Genomic DNA, 23,530 nt, shown 5'->3' with positions numbered 1-23,530 from the left:
CCTTAATTTTGAAAAGGTTCTATATAGAGAAATGTGCAGAGGAAGTAGTGTTTAATTTTGCCTTGAGGGTTAGATAAGAGGAATAGCTTCACAGACGAGGCCCTTCTTGGAACAAAGTCTTTTTTTTTTAATACATGATTGACAAATATTTATTCCCATTTCATAGGTTGTCTTTTTTTAAAGATTTTAATTAATTTATTTATTTTTACAGAGGGAAGGGAGGGAGGGAGACAGAGCGGGGGAGGGAGAGAAATATCAATGTGCGGTTGCTGGAGGCTGTGGCCTGCAACCCAGGCATGTGCCCTGACTGGGGATCGAACCTGTGATGCCTGGTCCGCAGCCCGTGCTCAATCCACTGAGCTACGCCAGCCAGGGCAGAACAAAGTCTTAAAAAAACTAGGAGTTGGCCATGGGATTACATTTAGAGTTGTGGAAACAAGATGTGCGAAGATATAAACAAGCAGAGCATATTCAGAAACTGCAAGTGGGTTGGTATGGTAGGGCGTAAGTAGGGAAGTACTGGGAATAGCTGGCAGCCAAATTACAAAGGGCCCTCCCTGTCTGCCATATTGTAGTCTTTGGTCTTTAATCTGTTGGAAGTGGGGAGCCATTGCAAGATTTATCAAATCAGCGACATGATCAGATTTACATTTTAGAAATACTCTTCTGCATAAGTGGACAAATGTGTACCTCAACTCCTAACTATAGGCTGATAATCCCACATTTATATCTCTCTATCTTTTCTCTGTTTCTCATCTTTTTTCCCCCCGGGCTAATGTATTACCATCATCATTTTTTACTACTATTCACCTAATTTTTAAGTGCAACTGTTTTTTTTTTTAAGGGACCAACATAGTACTTCTCTAGCTCAAAGATCGTCAATGAGATCCTTTTGGCAACTGAATTAAGTAAAATTTCGTAGTTCTTTGTTTCTAGGTTTTTTTGTACTTTGATCCAAACTTAGTCTGACTGCACAGCATTTCCCCAGTTGGTTTCTACCAAACAATTGTACTAGGATTTGCAATTAGGTGATGTACAGAACAAGGGTTCTATGTTCAAATAGAGTTGGGAAATTCTGATACTGAATCCTGCTCTGAGAAGTCCTGCCTTGAAGGCACTTGTTCAACCTCTTTAAAATTCAGCATTTCCACACATGTGTGAACACAAAATGCTTTCTTCTTCTTCTATAGCTCTTAACATTGCAGAACTGTGTTCCATTTGTCATTTTCCTGTTGTCTCTATTGATTTAACATCTCTCTTCCCCGTGTGCTATTTTTCTTCCTCCAACTTCATTCCTAAATTCAGCATGGGGAAATGGTGAGAGAAAGAGATAATTAGAGTAGAGAATTGTAGAAACAGTTTGAGACTGCATTAACAACTCCCGTAACCCCAGGAAAACAGGGATAAAGATTTATAAAAATTTATAGAGTTCCAGCCAAGGTGGAGGTGTAGGTAGAAACACTTTGCTTCCTCACACAACCAAAAGAAGGATAACAACCAATCTAAAAACAATAAACATACAAGTGCAGAAAATCAAACTGCATCATGGAGCTCTGACAACCACAAAGTTAAAGAAACATTCACTCAGATCAGTAGGAGGGGTGGAGATGGGCAGCTGAGCAGAAAGGACTCATGGCAAGGCAGAACACTGCATAGGCAAGGCAGGGCTGGCTGAACAGAAAACTAAAGACTCAGAGCTAGCTGTAAACTACTGCAGGGGTTGTCACGGTAGGAGAAACTCCCCGTCTCACATTAGAGTTTGTTGGAAAGTGGGCTAGAGCAGAGCAAGTGAGCAGCATTGTTCCCTCTCTGACCCCTCCCCCACAGCACCACAATGTAGCAAAGAGGGTTGCTTTGCCAGGGTGAATACCTAAGAACCTGCTCCCTTACAACATAACAGGTGCACCGATACAAAGAAATATGGCCCAAATGAAAGAACAGATCAAAACTCCAGAAAAGGTGTTAAGTGATGGGGAGATAGCCAACCTATCTGATGCAGAGTTCAAAACACTGGTAACCAGGATGCCCACAGAACTGATTGAACTTGGTCATAAAATGAAGGAACAAATGAAGGCTACCCAAAGTGAAATAAAGCAAAATATACAGGGGAACAACAGTGAAGGGAAGGAAACTAAGACTCAAATCAACAATTTGGAACAAAAGGGAGAAATAAATATCCAACCAGAACAGAATGAAGAAACAAGAATTAAAAAATGAGGATTGGCTTAGGAAACTTGAGGACAACTTTAAATGCTCTAACATCAGATCATAGGGGTGCCAGAAGGAGAAAAGAAAGAGCAAGAAATTGAAAACTTATTTGAACAAATAATGAAGGAGAACTTCCCCAATCTGGTGAAGGAAATAGATTTCCAGGAAGTCCAGGAAGCCCTCAGAGTCCTAAAGAAATTGGACCCAAGGAGGAACACACCAAGGCACATCATCATTAAGTTACCCGAGATTAAAGATAGAGAATCTTAAAAGCAACAAGAGGAAAGGAGAAAGTTACCTACAAAGGAGTTCCCATCAGACTGTCAGCTGATTTCTCAAACCTTGCAGGCAAGAAGGGGCTGGAAAGAAGTATTTGAAGTCATGAAATGCAAGGACCTACGTCCAAGATGACTCTATCCAGCAAAGCTTTCCTATAGAATGGAAGGCCAGATAAAGTGCTCCCCAGATAAGGTCACATTAAAGGAGTTCATCATCACCAAGCCCTTATTATATGAAATGATAAAGGGACTTATCTAAGAAAAAGAAGATGATAAAAAACTATGAACAGTAAAATGACAACAAACACAACTATCAACAACTGAACCTAAAAATGAAAACAAAAACTAAGGAAACAACTAGAACAGGGACAGAACCACAGAAATGGAGATCATATGGAGGGTTATCAGTGGGGAGGGGATAATGGTGGGTAGGGTACAGGGAATAAGAAGCATAATTGGTAGACATAAAATAGATGGGGAGGGTTAAGAATGGTATAGAAAACAGAAATCAAAGAACTTATATGTATAACCCATGGACATCAATTGGGGGGGGGAATGCTGGAGGGTTGGGGGTGCAGGGCAGAGGTGTGATTAAGGAGGAAACATTGGGAAAACTCTAATAGCATAGTCAATAAAATATACTTAAAATTTAGGAGAATAAAAGGAAAAGTATATAAGATAAAAGTGATTTGACATCATGAAATTTCTCATAGTTATTTTGTAGTCACTTGGTTACTGAAAAAGTACAACACTGTTTATTGGTAACCTGGTCTTTTTTATAATTTCTGGTTTTAGCCAGTGTTGTTTATGATACCATTTGTTTAGCTAATCTTTAAATGTGTGAATAAAAATGGGGTTGGTCTCTCTAGAGAAAGTGATAATGCCTAGGCTAGGAAAGCAGCATTTATACTCTCCCATTCCTTGTTGCCTTTCAACAACTATATACCAGTATGTGGATACCAGTATATTACCAGTATACTAGATACCACTATATTATACTCTAGGAGATTAAGATTATTTCTCTATTTCTGGAGTAGTTAGTGACAGGTTAAAGGAAATGAAGGCAGGAAGTCATTATACAGTCTATTTATAATCATTTTGAGATATTCTACTTCTCTGCGTATGAGACTGTGTCAAAAGTTTTAGTTTTTTTCCTGAATCACCCATGAACCATGGATCTGTATTTAAAGATATCCGCAGTCACAGGCAGCTGTTACATATTGAGAATGATAACAGCCACAGGGTATGGCTTAATGGTTCAAGAATCAGCTTCAAATAAAGACTCAATCCAGTCTCCCTAGAAACTAACAATCAAATCTCATCAGGGTCAACTTAGCCCTTTCTATAATAGATAAATTGAATAACATGCTGTTTAATTTGTATGTGTGTTATTGAATGAAGCTACAAAGAGTATTTGGTCTGCATATTAAAGATACCAGTATATTATACTCTGGTTTCTCTTCAGATCATGTAAATATTTTGTCCTGTACTAAAGATACCAGTATTGCTTTAGTAAATAAGGAAAACTTCAGTGTTATTTTTGTTAAATTATTTAACCTTAGGCCCTGGCTGGCATAGCTCAGTGGATTGAGCACGGGCTGGGAACCAAAGTGTCCCAGGTTTGATTCCCAGCCAGAGTACATTCCTGGGTTGCAGGCCATAACCCCCAGCAACCGCACATTGATGTATCTATCTATCTATCTCCCTCTCCCTCTCTCTCTCTCTCTCTCTCTCTCTCTCTCTCTCTCTCTCTCTCTCTCTCTCTCTCTCTCCCCCCCTCCCTCCCTTCCCTCTCTAAAAATAAATAAATAAAATCTTTAAAAAAATCATGTAAGCAAAATTCTTAAAAAAATTTTTTTTTAACCTTGAGTAATTGAATATGTACAGGAGACTTGAATATAGCAGTGTTTTGTAAGGTTCTTTTTGATAGTTAAACAATAACTTGTTAATGAGGAATTTTTTTCTGGTTACACTATCTTTGATTTTCTGCCTCCTTTTGGGCTTGCATTATAAAGAGTAGGAAATACTTGTACAGTTGATAACATTTCTGTATGTAACAATATATCATTTTTCTGGCTTTTATTTGGACAATAAAACTGTCTTTAAAAAAACACTTTTCATTTCTTTTTTTAAATTTTATTTATTTTTAGAGAGAGGGGAAGGGAGGGAGAAAGAGAGGCAAAGAAACATCAGTATGTGGTTATGCGGTTGCCTCTCACATGCCTCCTATTGGGGACCTGGCCCAGAACCCAGGCATGTGCCCTGACTGGGAATTGAACTGGCAACCCTTTTGTTTGCAGGCTGACACTCAATCCACTGAGTAACACCAGCCAGGGCCATTTCTTAAAAATGTTACAGATTGCCCAGCACCTCAGTGTTCACTACAGAAAATTTGGAAAATGCAGACTAGTATAAAAAAGAAAATATAAGTTACCATTGGTCATACTCTCAGACATACGTACTATTAACCACTAGTAATGCTGTTGTTAATATTCGTGTAGCTATTTCTCTGTATATAAGAAGACATGTTTGTGTATTTCCAAATTACCAAAAATGTAGTCCCCAGTACTTTCCTGCTATAAATAACATTGATTTAAACATTCTTTTGTAAATCTTTCTATATATTTCCTATTTCCTTACATTATGTTTTTTTAATAATAAGATGCTTCATTGGTATCCCCAAATTGTTTTCCAGAAAGATAGTGTATTAGTCTGCAGGTTACTTAAACTGAAATTTCTCACAATTTTGGAAACTGGAAATCTAAAATCAAGGTGCTATTAGGGTTGGTTCCTGGTGAGACTTCTCCCAGACCATAGATGGCACCTTCTCATTGTGTCCCACGTGGTGGTCCTTTCTCTGTTGGAATGTAGAACGAGGGATATCTCTGGATGTCTCTTCATCTTTTAAGAACACAAATCCTGTGGGATTAGGGCCCCACCCTTATGACCTCATTTAACCTTAATTACCTCCTATGGGCCCTACCTCCAGTTACATTGTGGGGTGTTAAATTCAACATATGAATTTTGAGTGTTCAAAATTCAGTTCATAACATGGATATCTGGTCACTAGTAAGCTAGAGTTCTCATTTCGCTATCTTAATTGATGACGCTGGATACATAGACCACACACAAATGCGTACACATATTGTTGCTAGTTTGATAAAGATGGTAGTGTTTACTTTGCATTTTTTTGATTATTTGAGGGGAATTTTTTAAATATTTGGACCTTTTAAATTTTAGGAGTTCTCTGTTGTACTTTGACAGTTTTTTGTTGGGGTTTTAATTGTCAATAAACATACATGTTCATTAGGATGTTCAGCTATTTTGTATTTTATCAGTCAGTTTTTGTTTATACAAAAAGGGAATCATATTTTTAAATATTATTTACCCTTTGCCCTGCCTGGCGTGGCTCAGTGGATTGAGTGCTGGCCTGGGAACCAAAGGGTCAGCAGTTCAGTTCCCAGTCAGGGCACATGCCTGGGTTGTGGGCCAGGTCCCCAGTAGGGGGCGTGTGAGAGGCAACCACACATTGATGTTTCCCTCTTTCTCCCTCCTTTCCCCTCTTTCTAAAAATAAATAAATAAAATCTTCAGAAATTTTTAAATGTTATTTATCCTTTAATATTAAACTATTGTTTACCTTTAAAATACAGCAAAAGTATACAGGATTAATGTATATCAGTGTTAATATTAATGAATTATATATTTTATACTTATCATACGTTAATAAAAACTGTTCACATTATAGTTGGATGCACTGCTTCGTTGGCAGTGAAATATAGGTAATGGCAAAACTAATGCAAAATCTTTTCCACTATTGTTTGTTCCAAATTAAATACAGCTGTGTTTCCTGAGATGTGCTCCTCAGATCTTTGACCTCACAATATGTTCTGTGAGAAGAGTTCTGTTGGCTCAATAGCTTTGGGAGCTACTTGCATCCTGTGTCTCTCACCTCATGGTTGACAGTGTTTGTCAGGAACTTGAAGGCTTTGAGGTGCTCTCTACTAAAGCAGTCTGTTTCACTTTTATAAACTGAGTACTCCCAAAACTTGTTTTGGCAATAAGATAGTCCCTTATTTTTTTTGTTTATGTGATTTTTAACTTTTTAGTTTGAAATATTTATAGATTCACAGGAAGTTGTAAAGAAATGTACAAGGAGGTCCTGTGCACCTTTCACCCAGTCCTCCCTGACGGTACCATGTTGCATAACTATAATATAATGTTGTGATCAGGAAATTGACATTAGTACAATCTACAGAGCTTATTCAGATTACATTGATTATATATACACTCATGTGAACGTAGGTCAGTACAGTTGTATCACATGTAGATTCATGTAACCAGCACCACCACATGACTTCCTTGTGCTAGCTCTCTTTATAGCCACACTGACTCTCCCCCATTTCCCTATCCCCTGGCAACCATTGATATGTTCTCTATTTTTAAACTTTTGTTATTTCAAGAATGCTATGTAAATGGAATATGTATGGAACTTTTTGAGATTGGCTTTTTTCATTCAGCATAATTTCCTTGAGATTCATCTAGATTGTTGAATGTGTACCAAGATTTCTTTCCTTTTTATTGCTGAGGAGTATTTCTTGGTATACATGTACCACAGTTTTTTTACCCATTCACCCATTGAATGACATTTACCCCTTCCTATATTTTTGTTTAATCTATTAATATCCTATATGAATATTGTTCTGAATAATACCATGTTTAGAAATCTGTACCACAAAAATGATACACTTAAAGAATTGCCACTCTTTAAGGATTATTCCTGGGTTATAGAAATTAATCTTTAACTATTTGATTTAGGAGTTCCAGAGACGCTGTAATACTCTGATTTCATTGATTGAGAAAGAAAATATGGAAATTGAGGAAAGAGAGAGAGCAGAAAAGAAGAAACGTGCAACTAAAACTCCAATGGTAAAATTTTCAGCATTTTCCTAACTTTTAGGTAGATCCCATTTTTTACATAATTTAAATCCCTGTTATGTTTAATAACTTAGTGATACCTGTTATAAAAACTGGTTTTATGAACTGGTAATTTGTTTTTGACAGAAAAGGAATTAGACTACAACCATGTTTTCTATTTGTTTATAGAAATTATGGTTAGGAACTCCCTAGTAACAGGGCCCAGTATTTAAAAAACATTCCTCATGACTTTAAGAAAAAGTATAATGCAAATAAATTCCTTCAGCTTGAGACTGGAGTTGTTGTGGGGAGTAGGAGGGGTTTAGGATGGGATGGGGCTGAAATTGAAGCAGAAAGTTCTGATTAGATCAAATAAACTTTTCTTTGTGGAACTATGACTTCAGATGAAAACTTTGAGCAGACTTTGGTTTACTTGCTAATAAGTAACTGTTGAATAATAAGATGACCTGACTTTAATCCAGTCAGGTTGCTTTATGTAGCTACTATTTAAAATAGTCTTTAATAGATCATATTATTTGAGTGTGGTTATGGAAACTACCATATTTCATCAAGTCTCAGATGCCTTCCACTCTAAGACACAGCAGTATTTTATGTACCACTGAGAAAAACTGTTGCCAAATAACTATAACTAGTCATCAATTGTAAGATACATCCTGATTTCAGAGATGCTAATGTGGGAAAGAAATGTGCATCACAGAATATATGAAATGTGGTATTTTTCCATCATACAGTTTTTAAAAATAATACACTCATAAATAACATTTTCACATACAACTAAAAGTATTATGCAGTTGTTTAAGATGAGTACATTTATAGTACCATGTGTTAGTAGACACTTGATGATTATTTTTGATGCATATTTTATGTCTTTTCTTAAAAACAAACATCTTTGAAGGTTATTTTACATTGGGTTACATAGTTTGTTGGGCTATGTAGAACATTAATTGTGACTATAACATTTAAGTGAATATTCATGTTAAAAATTCTTTTTAATGCATTTACATCCTAGATTTAACATTGTTGGGCCATTTAAAAATGTCCATATTGGAGCAGAACATTAAATCTGTTTCCATTTTAGTCACAGAAAAGAAAAGCAGAGTCAGCTACTGAGAGCTCTGGAAAGAAGGATGTCAAGAAGGTGAAATCCTAAAGCCTAGAAATAAAGTTTTAAATGGGAAACTGCTGTTTTCTTGTTCCCATCTTCAAATGTTAATTGCCAGTTCCAGTGTATTCATGGTACTCTTAAGAAAAATCTTTCTCTTTTTGATTTTTTGCATATTTTATATATTTTACAATGCTTTCTACTTGAAATGTGTAGCTTTATATTTTATGCATTCTAGTATTTTTGTGTACTGTATTTTGTGCATTTCATGTCTTCATCAAAATCCTCTCAGTCCTTGTTCTTTTGAATCTTGTGCTGGGGTTTTAGCTTTTCTATGTTTTATATGCCGCTGCTTTGAAAGAGAACCTAGATTCTATAGCTGTATTGTTGTTTCATACTTTAAATTTATATGGCTGTGGAAAAAATAATTAAAATGATTTGAGGAGAAAGACTTTTTCACTTCTTTGTTGCTTTCTTTTCTACTGAGTATGGGATTGTTGTGTTACTGCATACTGTGATTAGCATAATAATTGTTTCTTTGAGGTCATCTAAATATTTTTTCCTAAAGGATTCAAGGGTGAGAACAGAAAAATATTAAAAAAAAAACTAATATTTGATACCGTGCTTGCTGTCAGTATGAATCACATTTAAATTATTCTCTATTCAAGTGGGAAATACAATAAAGAAATGTCTATAAGAAATTTAATTATTTCCTGTTTTTTGTGCAGCAGAAAATATTTGTGTTTACTGAATTGTATTGCTCACTACTGTGTATTTGGTTGAAAGTTAAAGCTTTGCTTGCTGACTTGTACATGATCTTATGTGCAGTAGAGCCAGTTCAGAGAAGTATGGGTTTAACATGTAGATGTATTAATGACTAAATTAAGAGTATGAAATAAGCACTATGCACGCAGAAGAAGGAGGGCTGCCTTCTTGGGAATATAGTTATGTTCAGATAACAAACAATCTCAAAGTGTTACAAGTTTTACACACCAAAAGTTCATTTCTTGCTCACACAATAGATCCCATTGCCTGGTGAGAGGGATGTGGCAATGGGAGAGAATCTGCTCTACACAGTCACTCGAGGTTTTAGGCTGACTGAGATTCCACTGTTTTGTAGCTGCACCATTTGGGACATATAGCCTGTTCAGCTGGCACTGTAGGAGAAACAGAGGGGCTGGAGAATCTCATGTAGGTATTCTATTGCCTCAGCCCAGAGGTAACACGTTTCATTGTCCAGAACTAGTCATCTGGCCCTGTGTATGTGCAAGTGGGCTGGCAAATACAGGGGGAACAAATGGAATGTTTTACCTTATTGCCTCTGCTACAGGGGCTGTCTGTTCAGGAAAGAACCTGGGTCTGTCACATGAAACTGTTAGTGTATAGTTAATTAAAGTCAAGGTTAATTTATAAGGGAACTGATAAAATGGATCAGAATCTAATGTGAAACACACAACAAAGAAAATCGGGGAATATTGAGACAGTGGTGTTAGTTTTCAAAACAAGGTTTGGGACAATAAAGAATTGCAACTTTCACCTATCAAGATCTTTTGCATTTCTTGTCAGGTTCTATTTAGTGTACCACTGGCAAATCTCAGTTACGTCTGAGTGCTCATAACATGTTTCACATCCTTAGTCTTTTCCTAGGGGTTCTGATCTAGAATGACAGTCCACTGTCTGCTGGACTTTTCCAAGTTTTAATTCATTTTCCAGATTTCTTTTTTTATGTTTTTAACATTTTTGAAGATTTTATTTATTTATTTTTAGACAGAAAGGAAGGAAGGGAGAAAGAGAAGGAGAGAAACATCAATGTATGGTTACCTGTCAAGCATCCCTCCACTGGTGACATGCCCTGCAACCCAGGCATGTGCCCTGACTGGAAATCAAACTGGTGACTCTTGGGTTCACAAGTCAGCACTCAGTCCACTGAGCCACACAGCCAGGGCGAGTGTTTCATCTTTCCTTATGGCTGGGTAGTATTCCATTGTATATAGGTACCACATCTTTATCCAATCATCCATCGAAGGACACTCAAGTTGTTTCCATATCTTGGCTACTATGTGTACTACTTCAGTGAACACAGGGCTTTATCAAAGAGATGCCTTGGGAAGAGGTAGAGAGCAGTTCTCAACCAGAAACTGATAGGAGTTGGTATATAAGTAACCCAGCTCTCTAACTTGAGCATGGTCACTTTAAAATGTGTGATCTATATGGTGTTCCACGGATTAAGCTCCACTCACCCACTAGTAGCTGTGTTGATAACACACTGTTGACCGCTTTCCTTTCCTCACTTCTTATGTGTTTTTCCTAGGATGAACTCTTAACTAAACTTGCATTAGCATCTTTGTCTCAGGGTCAGCTTCCAAGGAAACCCAAATTAAGACACTAACATTGCATACGTAGCTCTTCTTAACTCTTAGTTATTTCATAAAAAAAGGTATGGGGTATTTAAGGAGTGTAATGATTGGGTAGTATATCATTGCTCTGTTCTTAGAAAATTTATCTCTCTGTGGAAAGTTGGTGAGTGATGTGAATTGATCAGGATAGTCTTCACTGGTCCAAGGCACTGGGTTCAGATTATCTCCATTAACAAATAAGACTTTTTATCAGCAATAGCTATGATATGGGCATTATTATTAGTCAGAGGTTAAAGGGTTCCCAAGTTTTTGGTAAGGTGAAAGCTGATGTCCAGGCTATTAAGTGTGATCCATGCTTGTTGGTGCCCCTTTCCTGTAGCAGTGTTTCATTTAGATAATTGGACAAAGTGGTGGCCTTTCTCTGTGTATTGTGGCATTTAACCATAACAGAAACCTTGTGATACCAGGTCTCCCCACCACCAACATCGGTTGCCTAGTAACCTATTTGTCCCTTTACTGATACATTGCTTTCCCACTAGGGACATTTTCATCAAGGCCATTGTGGTCAGATTCAAGCTGTATCTTTCCATTGATTTTCAACCTTGCCTTTCATAGTGCCCCCAAGACATGCTTGGTTAATGTCTGATCTTCCTGTTATATGGATATTAGAATTTGTTCATATGTAGGAGTAGGAAATTATGTGCTCTATTTTAAGAGTCTCCTTATATCTATGTGAGCTTGATGGTAAGTACTTTTCTATTCATGTCTAGCTGTCTATGTCCCATTACGAATACAGTTTTGAACTAACATATTTCCTTCAGTAGTTGAGAACAAAGCCTATTTGCTATATCCAGGACAGGAAATATCTTTGCATAAGGTCCCATCTTTGCTATAATGTTTGATATGTGACCGTTGCCATCAATTAGGATTTATATCATATTCATTTTTCTCCTGGAATCAATTGTAAGTTTCCAAAATGCCATTTAGTTTTTGTACTAGCCATATGAGAGCATTGCTGAAATATGAATAATATTCTCATTTTCTATAAAGAGCGTCAAGATACTCCATCTACTGTTTCCCAGTGTGTGTTAACTATATTGTTTATAGTTGGGTGGATGACCTCCCTTACCTTCATGAGAGCTGATTGCAGTTAGGTCTGGGTGTATCTTCATAAGCATGTCCTTTTTCCTTTATATATGTCTATTCTGATTTGTAAGATCTCCAGCTTTCTTCTTTTCCTTTATTTTCTAATTGTTTCCCATTACTACTAAAACTCAAATCAAGTCCTGGACAAGAGTGTTTAGTTCATTTAAAATATCCTGAAATCATTCTACCTGCTGACCAAGAACCTTCCCCTATTTTCAGGCTAGACCAATTCTGAAAGCCAAGGCATTCTGGGTACAGGCATTATTTAGCACTTTTTTTGACTTTTTGATTTTTTTTCACTAAATTTTCCTCTCTACCTCAGTCCAAGAGGCTACTTTCTCCATGCAGTAAACACCTCCATTCTTTTTTGTTAGTTAATGGTACCTCCCTGCAGTGATTGCATCCACACTCTGAAGTCTGAAATCACAACTATGTTTAGATGCTTGGCAGTGCTCACTGAAGATCCATTGCGAGGAATGTGCTGTCTCAAGGGTGATTTTTGTCTCAAGGGTGATTTTTTTGTTAACTCTATCCCATTGTCTTCCTTCCACAAATTCATAGATGAGGATTTGTATAATGTTCAAATTAGTGTCAACATGAGAACATATGGTGGGGAAGAGACCCAGAAAACTTTAGAGAAGGCATATGGCACCCAGAACTTGAACTCACCATCATTCTCTTTTTTCCCTGGATGCAGATTAGAACAAGATTAAGAGGAACAGAATCTAGGCCTACTGCTAGTCGGCCATATGACTATTTAGATCTAACAATCCAGTAGGCTAAAAATGCCGCACTGATTACTTTGGGAGATCTAGGTCATGTTGCAGACCTTGCTGCTGCTGCGATTTGAAGTTATGGATAAGGCTACCCCAGCTCTAAATGAATATTTCACACTGATATCAACACCTGCCTGTTACATAGGAAATTATATTCTAAATCTATAGAAGAAGAGCTTCAAGTTTGAGGACTGAACCTCAACCTCTTTTGTGAGACTTTGCTTTCCATTTCTCATTTCTCAGAGTATATATTTGCATTGTCTGCTGAGACCATGTCAGCCTTAGGGGAAAAAGTGAGAACCAGGTGCTGTTAAAAGATGCAATTATAATGGTAATAGGCCAGGGAACTGAGGAACACTTAAATCCTGCCTTGGCCCTACCATCCTGTGTGTTCCAAAAAAGGTACATGTGTATAAGAGTGGCAAAAGAAGGCAAAGTAACATTTTATTAACAGTGACATTGGCTCTAAACCCCAGTTTAGCACTCTACTGACTATAGTGGAACTCAGAACCAAAGCAGGATGAATGGCGTTAGTATTTCCCTTGAGTCAAAGTCAAATCTCAAAATTTGCCATTGCAATGAGGAAAACACACACTCAGCTCTCACAGCTACCAGCTCCAGAGGGAACGAGTCCAGAAAGAGGCTTTTTTCCGATAGCAAAATTGTTTATATTTACCAGGCTCCACCCAGTAGACGCTGGTTCAACAAGTGTTTGCAAATCTTACCCATTAGTTCAGCACTCCTCCACTATTTGTGTAGGGGGATAGGGAGAGTACCAGAGAGAAGCTTTGATACTGTTTCCCAGGAGGCCAATATGGGTTATGCCTCGACTGCTTTGATGCTCAGCTTCTGGAACCAGGCCATTGCTACAGCTTGTGGTTGATTACATGTTGATATATGGCTGGAACATTGACTAACAAAAGGTATCACAAGAGATACCATTATAGAATGCAAACAGTAACTTCTCATGAGAATTACATTACCCATGTGGGATTTCTTATCTACCATATTTTGTTATATTTCATCAGTTCACTAGTGAACTTGAGTCCTTAAGAACAGTGGTTTCCTATACAACAGCACCACAGTACTTTTGAGTCTTCGCTTTAGGAAGATGGCAACTGTTGCTGGTCATGATAGGAGAAAAAGTGATGCTTTTATATGCATTATAATTGCACATCTGCTAAGATTTGAGTCTGGATGAACTATGTTTTTAAAAGATTTGCTTTTTTTAGCCCTGGCTGGAGTAGCTCAGTGGATTGAGTGTGAGTGGTGAACCAAAGTGTCGCAGGTCCGATTCCCAGTCAGGGCACATGCGTGGGTTGCAGGCCATGACCCTCAGCAACCACACATTGATGTTTCTCTCTCTCTCTCTCCCTCCAGTCCCTCTCTAAAAGTAAATAAATAAAATCTAAAAAAAAAAGATTTGGTTTTTTTAGTTTAAAATAAAGCAATGTAAATTGTGTGAATAATTTGCATGTCATAATCTTCCTCACATGTAGATCTTTGACAATGCTAGGTTGGTGCTGGAGTATAGCAAGCTTCTCTGCCCACGCCTCATAGAACTATGGTTAATGGATGGTATATCCCAGAATACAGGGATTTGGACTTAATATGCTGAAGGAAAATATTCAGAATTATATTCTGAATTGTCAGCTTCAGGCTTTGAAGACAACAAATCTTGGTTTGAGTTTATTTTATTTAGGTTCTGTATCCTCTGTATCAGCTTTTGCTGCATAACAAACCACTCTGAAATTCAGTGGTTTAAAACAGCCATTTATTTAACTCACAATTCTGTGGGTTGGCTCTTTGGGTTGGGCTCAGGTGGGAGGCTCTTTTGGTCTTGGCTGGGCTTTGTGTCTGTGGTCAACTGCTGGTCAGCTAGCTAGGTAACTCCTGATTGTGGAGAGTTGACTAATTGTTGGCTTGGACAGTGGAGGACAGCTCAGCCACTTGTCTCTTATCATCCAGCAGGCTAGCTTGGGCTTCTTTACATGGCAAGGTTGGCAGGGTTCTGAAAGAAAGAATACAAACTTGCAAGGTCTCTTGAGGCCCAGGCTTGGATTTCACACAACTTCTAGATTCTGCTGATGAAAGCAAATCACAAGGTCAGACAAGATTTAATAGGTAGGGAAATTGACTCCACTTCTTGATGGGAGATGCTGCAAAGTTACATTGCAAAAGGCTTGGATACAAGATGGGAGTGGAGGGGAATCTACCACAGGCTTTTTCAGTTGAGGTGTCCTGATTTATAGTTAGTATAGAATAACAGTCCTCTACTAGTATGCCAGATTACAACCTGGGAGTCCCCATGTACACAGTACAGTAGAAAGTTCAGAGTCTATCACTTTGAGTCTTCCTTCCTGATATGTCCATGAAGGGCACAGAGGTATTTTGTAGCTGCCTTTTTCACTCTATAACATTTTGAACGTAGTAGTTTTTATGGTCCAGCAGTTTGGATCCCCCATATATTTTGGCTACAAGAACATTGGGACTCCCTGTTTTGAGTAAAAGCATATATATTAAAATTATGCTAAGAGAGATAGAAACTTCTAATTGTCTCCGCATGAACATTTTATTTCTTGTTTAGTAATAAGAACATCTGTCTTCAGCTGTTCACATTGCCACTTGGCTGAAAGTACATTATCCAGCTTCCTGTGTAGCAAGGTACTACCAGTGCTAAGTTTTGGCCAATGACATCTAAATGCAATTGATAATTGCAGCTTCTGGAAAGTATCCTTAAAAGGAGAGGTTTGCTTCATCCTTCGCTCTTTCCTGCTAGTTGGAATGTGGACTCGATGGTGTTAGAGCAACCATCTTGAATTATGTGGATGCACATCAAGGATGGTGTAGCACCTGGAGAGAAGGAGCCTGTGTCCCTGATGACCATGGAACTGCTTTCCAGCCCTGGGGTGCTTCCAGTTTGAGAATTTCTCATCTTGAGAAATAATTTTCCATCTGTTTTTAATTTGTTATTGTTTTTAACTTCATTGCAATTGGTATATTGAGCTGTATCCTAACACTCCAACTTCGATGATTTTTTATTAAGCAGATTTTTATTGAAATATTCCCGTAAGCCAACTAAAGGTCCTTGTTCCATTTTCTAAACTGTACAGATAAACTATTTCCTTTTTTTCCATTTGTACTTTTAATGTACCAAATTTTTTTTTCTTTGGTATTGATTAGTTTCATTTTAACCTTACAGAAAGGATTTGCTTTATCAACAAATTATTTTCATAGTAGCATTTACCTTGAATTATACATTCTTATTATTGAACATTATTTTTACCAAGCTGTATTTTCCTGACTCAAATTTTACAGATATATTTTCAAGAACATGTGATTTTTTTCTTTTTCTGTAAAATTATGGCCAACAACAAAATTTATCTTGTGCAATCTCACCCACCACTTGTCATTTTTCCCCATGGTAGTTATTTTTCATGAAATCTGAGTTTTCTCAGGTTAGTTTTCACAGTTTTCAATGTTACAAATGGCCTGTAGTTTTTTTCAGTTTTTTTCTTTCTAATAAGTTTTACTATGTGCTGTTTTAGACATTGACTGTTTTGTGTTATTAGTTCTACCAGTTATATTTATTATTACTTAGAAATTGATATTAATTTCTTGGTGATTCCATGAGGACATCGTGGTCAACTCCCCTCGGGTGTTCCAGAATTTTTCCATTCTTCAGGATGGATCTATGCTTTTGCCCATCCAATACTTAAGAATATAATCTTTCCCCCTTGTGATTTGTTCCTGGCACTCTCCTTTAGTGCAAAATGTCAAAGTGGCAATTACCAATTTTTATTTTAAAAAGTTTTTTTAAATGATCAATGCTAGATAGAAAGAGACAGACAGACACATCAGTGTGCTGTTCCACTCATTTATGCATTCACTGATTGATTATTATACATGTCCTGACCTGGGATCAAAACTGCAACGTTGACATATTGGGACGATGCTTTAACCAACTGAGCTACCCGGCCAGGGCATTATTACTTTAAATGGGAAAAAATGTTACGCATCTCTGAGCCCTCAAATTGATACCTATTTTGTTAAAACTACCAAATTTCCATTAAAATGAATTCACGATTTAATAATTGACATTACTCATTATAACCAAAGTAGGCAGTTTTGCCTAATATGGCTATGTATCCGTGCTCTCCTTAAAACTATTTGTAGCTATGGTATGCTCAACATACAAAGCTCTGTTACCCAAAATTATAAATATGATACTGAAAATTAATATCCTTCAACCTTTAATGTAAAACATACAAGACAAAATAAATCAAAATAATGTGTTTTAGGGGCGTGCCAATGCTCTTCAGGTAAAGCCCATCAGGGACACCTGCACTGGAACAAGGTAGTTTTATTATGTGTTTCAGGGTGTGAATAAACGCCATGGGGAACCATGGGTTCTCTCAATGAGAGGATAGTAGAAAGAAGCTATTAACACAAATTGGGCTTGGGTTAGGTGATTGAGAAAGGGTCTAAGGAGGTGAAGGTTCCTTCCAGGTTGGATGCTGTCTGAAATCAGGGATGATTCTGTGACTGAATATCTCAATAAAACTTTATAGGGTGGGCCAGCTATAGAGCCAAGAAACTGATAATTAGGAAATAAGTAGCAGTTACTCATTTTAGCTGAGAGGGAGTGGTGTTTACTAATTTGTTGGGGTCACACTCGCCTTGATTTTGTGCTTAAGACAAAATTATGAAGTGGCCTTGTTTTGTCTCACATCCTTATGTGCTCAGAGTAACCTTGTTTGAAGTTGGTATTATATGAAATTTTTAATGTGCACTAGGAGAATAACACAGTTTAGCTGTGAGCATCAGGCCAGCTTTCAGATTTCAGGGGCAGCTTTTTTTCTTTCTCAGGCACCATGCTTCAGGTTATCATAGGTATAAACTGGTTAAGCAGGAATACTGTAAGAAGTGAATGTAATGAAACATTTGCCAACTCTATAATTGGGAAGATCAGCACACGGTATCTTTCCTCTCACAGGCTCAGCTACTTTCAAGGACTCAAATCCCTATTTACACATTCAAATAAATCTGTTAAGTCAAAGTAGAGGTTAGAAGAAGTTGAATTCTTCTAACCTGAATAGTCCGTACTGTGGGTACAGGAACGAGCCAAATGAGAAACAAAAATGGCCTTGTGGTTAAAATGGTGGGGTCAAAATAGGCAGTATGAGCAAAATGCACTGCGTCATCTGGGAATGCCCCAAGGTCCAACATGTCCTGGTTCTGCAACTCCTCTCTTGGCACTGGGTCAGAACTTAGGCAAGACCTTTTGAGGCTGGAGATCTTCACGTTTCCTACCCTCAGTGGTTTGCTTCAGAACAGGCTTTCATGCCACTTACGCTGCCACTGAAGTTGGCAAGATTTGTGATATTGCCACTGTTGCCATTGCTGGTGCTGGATTGTGCATTGCCTCCTGTTACGACTGAACTGATGTGTCTGGGCTGAAACACTCCCACTTGCATCACTTCCGTGGTCCCTAAGTGAGATCCCCACCCAGGCCACTACCCAGTAAAGGTGCTCTGGCAAAAAACTGGTCTGGAATTGAAACACTTGAGTTCTTTAGAAACTTGAAGTTTTCTTCAAGACATCAGAAGAGCTGGGGTGGGATCAGTGGCAGGTCCTGCTATGCCACGGGTCTGGTCCTTCTGTTCCTCTTGGAATACATGGCTTGGGGCGAGGGCTGGCCCATGGTGCCATCGCTTTCTAATCTCATAGTGATTTGATCTTACAAGCTGTATTGCTCTTCTGCCATTGGGCTTTGCCCAGAGTCGCCTCTGTCCATCCTGACAAATGTCATTAACTTTATATATTAATTTAAAATATATTTATTTATGCACTTGTGCATTCTTTTTCATTTAATTTTGACTTCAGGTTAAACTCCTGGGAAAAGGAGTTGTGGCCATGACCCATTCTCCAACACACAACACTTCAAGCTTGGCATCCCTACCATCTTTCTCTGTCTCCCTTGGTCTGTGCTGTAACCTGTGTGTTACCTCTCTGTTTCTTTCATTGTCTGTCTCTCTCATTAACTCTGAGTCATGCTAATCTTGTTAACTGCCCTCACCTGCTCACACTCAAGTTACTCTAAATAGCTTTGACCTCAGACATCCCAGTAACTCCAACAACTAACATATAAAAAGGTAGATATTGTAGGGACACCAACCAGCAGGAATACAGTTAGTTATGCTTTCCATTTCTCTCCAAGACTACATGATGTCTCCCTCAATGTCCCTGTCATTGTCATTCTTTCTTAGTAGTTGTGCTTGTCACTGTATATGTCTATAACCTTAATGGATAGCTTACTGATTTTGTTTCTTGAACCCCTATGCTGTGTGATGCATTCTGCTTTTATGGTTACTTTGCCTTACCATGATCCTTAATAGATCCTTCTTTTCCTGAGGGCATTTTTGGTAAGCTCTAGCTTTCATTTCTAACTGCTGCAAACTTCAGGTTTTTGAGTGGGAGAATCAGAGGAATACAAATCATCTTCTGCATCAGGCCACATTATACATTGGTAAGTGGTTTGACTGACTTGGCTGCATCTGAGTCAAGGGTACAACCTTTGGCTAGAGGGCATTGTGGTTATGTGATATAAAACTTGACCTGAATCCTTGGGCTTGTCTGTGGTTGCCGATTCAGAGTATATATTGTATTATATTGTATCCTGCAACTGTTTGGGGATGGTGATTTATATACTGGAACTGGTAGGCATACATATATTGTAGAGAGATGGGTTCTCGGTTAGCAAATCTGACTAACTGGAGAACCTGCCTCTGGGAGGATTACCCCTGAGATGCTCTAAGGGCAGCAGCAGTACGCTTTCAGTGCTGACACTCTGAGCCAAGCCAGTTTAAGGGGCTGGTTCTGAAACTTGAGCTTGGATTAGAATCACCTGGAGGGCTTATTCAACCACAGGCTGCTGACATCCACCCCTAGCATTTCTGCTTCAGTGTAATTTTCCTTTTACCAAGTTACCAGGTGATGTTGATGCTGCTGGTCCAGGAATCACACTTTCAAAACTGCTGTTCTAGGGTACTTGAATGAGATCTTTGGTGGTCAAGTACAAGTGGGGTTTTGATAGTAGTTTCAGTCCAGGAGAATGTCTCTAGGTCATCTGTCAATTGTGTTTCTGTGGACCTCTTAGTTTGTAAACCCAAAACAGTTCTCCCTGTGTTGTTGCTCCTCACACCTGGATTGCCACCCTTCCTCAAGTGCTGGTCACCATACTCACTTCTGTGATCAACTGCTGCCACTTGTGTCTAGCCCTGGCTCCTCCCATCTTCTGTGTATTTAGTGATACTTTTGTTATCAACTTTCCCATTCTCATTTCTTGCAAGGAAAGGACTAACTTCTACTTGGATTAGTCTCTTTGCATTTCCTAACTCAAATTTCTAAGAATGGGAATCTGATTCGCTAGATAGATAATTTTTTTTGTCAGGCTCAAAAGGGTTGCTGGCTGGCCTATGGATTTTCAGCCTGATTGAATTTTGTTATTTGTGGTCAGTGAAGGGCTGAGTAATATGGTATGTAACATGGCTGTCTGGGCAGCAGGGAGTAAGAGTAGGGTAGTTGGACTGTTGCGCGTGGGTCACCGGCCAGCAGTGACCACGGAACGCTGTGGATGGCTCGCCGAAAAACACGCGAGAAACACACACACACATGCACAGAGACAGACTAGTTTCTGTGGGGAAGTAGGGACAAAATGGCCACCCCCCCTAGTGGGGAGGGCCCTGATTGACAGTCCATACCTGCTTTTATTGGGCTCATTTTGCATAATAATTCAGGTAAAGTACAGTACTTATCAGGGGGAAGTAAGGAACTATAGAAAACAAGGAACTCTGCTGGTCTATTTTGAGTCGGGATCAAAGAGCTGTAAGACTTCGAGGAACCAACTTCCTCCTTGGACCCCTCTCATTCAACTGAGAGCATTCTAAACAAAGAAGGTTTCACAGTAATTTACATGTTCTTTCTTAGGCCTGATCACCCGGGGAATCCGCCCCTTTTCAGCACAGAGCTGCACCACCCTGTCATTGTTTCAGGCTTAGCACGGGAACTAAGGCAATAAGGAGATTTTCTCCCAGATGATGAGAACTCAGGCTATGTCAAAGCTGAGGGGCGAGGGTCCGTCACCCTCTTTTGCTGCAGCCCCCAAAGTCCTTCTTTTGGGGGGCCTCCCAAAGTGATCATGCCTGCCTTAGGTCGTTCCCCGCCGTGGGGAATCTTACCCGTCTTTGGCTAACCGACCAAGCTTTTTGGGGTTCAGTTATGAATAGAGCAGCAGAAGCAGCATTCCTGCCAGGGAGACAAGCTCCTGTCTCCTTGCTGGCTTACGGTTCCAAGGGTGTTCCCTTAGCCTTAGCCTAGGCGGGGGGTTTCAGCTTCTGATACCAGTCAGGGCGGTTCCCAACATTGGACAAGGCTCTGGGGTTTGGAAAGCATACATGGGCCATACTGACTGGCAGGGTTGATTTTCAGATGATACTCACCATACTGGTTATTTTTAATAATATGGTAATTTTAATGTAATACTAAAATGTAATAGAAATTAAAATGTATTGCTGGCAATTACTTAATAACCAGTGGTACTGGTTACTACAATATTGAATACTTAGTGATTTGTAAAGAGTTCCTTCCCTGAGCCCCTCAAGTGCCTTACCTCATCCAAGCTGACCTGATCCTTCCCTGGGAACCCCAAGAATTTCTTACTACCTAGCAACTAAAGGGTTAATCTGTGGTATAACAGAGGGCTCTGCTCCAGGCTACAATGGATTCTATTTTGATCCAGTGACGTCTGTGCCATGCAGGTTGTAAATATTTTTAATGCCACTCCCATAACTTGCATGGAAAGAGGATCCAAAACACATGTTACAAAAGACATATGTACAATGTTTTCTATGTGTATTTGCATCAGTGTAATTGTAGATATTGTGTTTCATAGTTTGGTTTATTTCTTCTAAAGCCATTTCAACATGTCTTTCTATACATTTACTTTTTAAAACATTCACCATTTATTTCTGTAAAAAAAGAATAAATTGTGTCTTTAAAAAGACACTTTAAGTGATAATCTTTCCTTAGGTTCACTTTTTAATTGCCAGAAAAATAAATTTTGGTCACAAATCAGAGTGAGTTGATTGCCTATAGGTTAGTATTATATTCTAGTAAAACTGACCTAAGGAAAAACATCCTCGTTCCTTTACAGAGAAGAAATGTTTTCATAGTAGAAACAAATTTATTAGAATCTCCTACAGGGCTGTAATGGAAAACAACCTCAAAGCAAACCAAACATTGTTGAATGTTTTTATTCCCAGTAGGGATTTGGCATGATGCATAGTGTCTGGTCATACAGCTATGCAATGGCTGATCCAAGGATTGAGTAAATAACAGGATCCTGAAATGAACATATGTTCAGAGAACATATGAGGTCTTGAAACAAGCTAGAATTCACCAACCAATAATAAAATGTATAGGGAAATGTGTTGCCCTGAACTTTCACAGAACAAATTACATTTGGTATATTCTTCAGCAGATGAAGTGTATTTGCTGAGAAGAACTGCATTATGTAGTTCAAATTTAAAGACTCCAGAGTTTAAAAAATGCAGAGGGAGCCAGGAGCATTATTTAAGAATTATCTTCTTTTACTAATCCTTTCAAAGTATAAAGTAATAAAAATGTCCCATTCAGATTTATTAAGGTATGAAGCGTGACTCTAAAGCAAAATGACTATTTGTTTTGTGTGACTTGTAGAATGAGGGTCATTACTTTAGAGTTATAAACAATGGTTATTCCTTTTTGGGGAAGGGGAGTAGTCTAGTGAATAAACATTGGGTTAGACATGAGGAAACTTAGGCCCAAATTCCCACATTCCTGCTGGGCTATAATGACCAGGGAGAATCAGAGTTATCCAGGATCTAGTCCTAGCTTCTCTACTTACTAACTATGTGAACTTAACACATTAGTTTACCTCTGAACATTTATTTGCCCATCTGTGATGCGGGGTTAATATTCTCAAGGCTGACATTCAGTTCATATTTACCAACATGAGTTGAGCTCATGGTGGGCTCTCTTCTGATCAGGACAGTGTTCCCTCTGATTCATGGGTGCACACGCTGCACAGGCTGGCAAATATTTTGACTATGACTCTTATTGACCAGGAGTCTTATTATGATTCCTAATAATGAATGCATAGAGTTATATGGAACATACAATGATATGTAGTAGCTACTCATGAAATATTAGTTTTTTTTCTTTTTTTCCTGTACAAATGAAAGTTTTTTCAACTTAAATAAGAGGAGAGAAAAATGCCTGACACTTGTTTTCACTGTGATGATAAGACATTAAGGGGATTGTTTATATCTTATATTTATTCAGGACCAGTTAAACAAACAGTAAATTCTTACTCTGTGCCAAGTCCTTGATGAATTCACAGTCTAAGAGGAGTAATAGTAAACTCCGATTTCAATCCAAACAACTGTAACAGTCCATGTGTATCAATAACATGCCTTTGTGAAAATGTAATGGAGATTCCTCTAGGTAGGTACAGCCAGACTTGGCAGCTGAGCTCAGGAAGAATTTAGCTCCCTCATCTGGGTGCTTTCGTGCAGTGTACAACCTGCACAACAGTGGCCTTAAGAACTGTTAAAACAGGTACACACCAAGTGCTTTAAGGCTTGTAGTGATAGGGAGGGGCTGAGTTTAGCTAAGTGAGTGGCAT

The 23,530-nt window shown here is 38.4% G+C and overlaps 1 protein-coding gene and 1 long non-coding RNA gene across 10 annotated transcripts in view; one reads left to right on the top strand and one right to left on the bottom strand.

Moving 5' to 3' along the window:
- Positions 1-9,226, top strand: part of SMARCA1 (SWI/SNF related, matrix associated, actin dependent regulator of chromatin, subfamily a, member 1) — a 78,856-nt gene extending 69,630 nt beyond the window's left edge. For 4 of the 9 annotated variants that reach the window (XM_028522178.2, XM_036016885.1, XM_036016884.1 and 1 more), the window contains 2 exons: positions 7,304-7,414; positions 8,502-9,226. In XM_028522178.2, coding sequence (XP_028377979.1) covers positions 7,304-7,414; positions 8,502-8,573 — 183 coding nt within the window. In that variant the 3' untranslated portion in view covers positions 8,574-9,226. Of the gene's footprint in view, positions 1-7,303; positions 7,446-8,432 lie in introns of all 9 variants that reach the window. The other 5 variants (XM_028522179.2, XM_036016882.1, XM_036016883.1 and 2 more) reach the window with 3 other exon arrangements.
- LOC118498565 lies at positions 6,091-18,416 on the bottom strand. The gene is made up of 3 exons (XR_004901052.1): positions 18,406-18,416; positions 13,417-13,419; positions 6,091-6,362 (listed from the first exon to the last, which is right to left on the bottom strand). It is a non-coding gene; the product is annotated as an uncharacterized LOC118498565 (long non-coding RNA).
- Positions 18,417-23,530: the final 5,114 nt, after the last annotated feature.

The sequence above is a fragment of the Phyllostomus discolor genome, chromosome X, assembly GCF_004126475.2.
Source record: "Phyllostomus discolor isolate MPI-MPIP mPhyDis1 chromosome X, mPhyDis1.pri.v3, whole genome shotgun sequence".
NCBI lineage: Eukaryota > Metazoa > Chordata > Mammalia > Chiroptera > Phyllostomidae > Phyllostomus > Phyllostomus discolor.
Note: the sequence above shows the minus strand (reverse complement) of the source record. Positions and strands in the feature narration are given on the sequence as shown.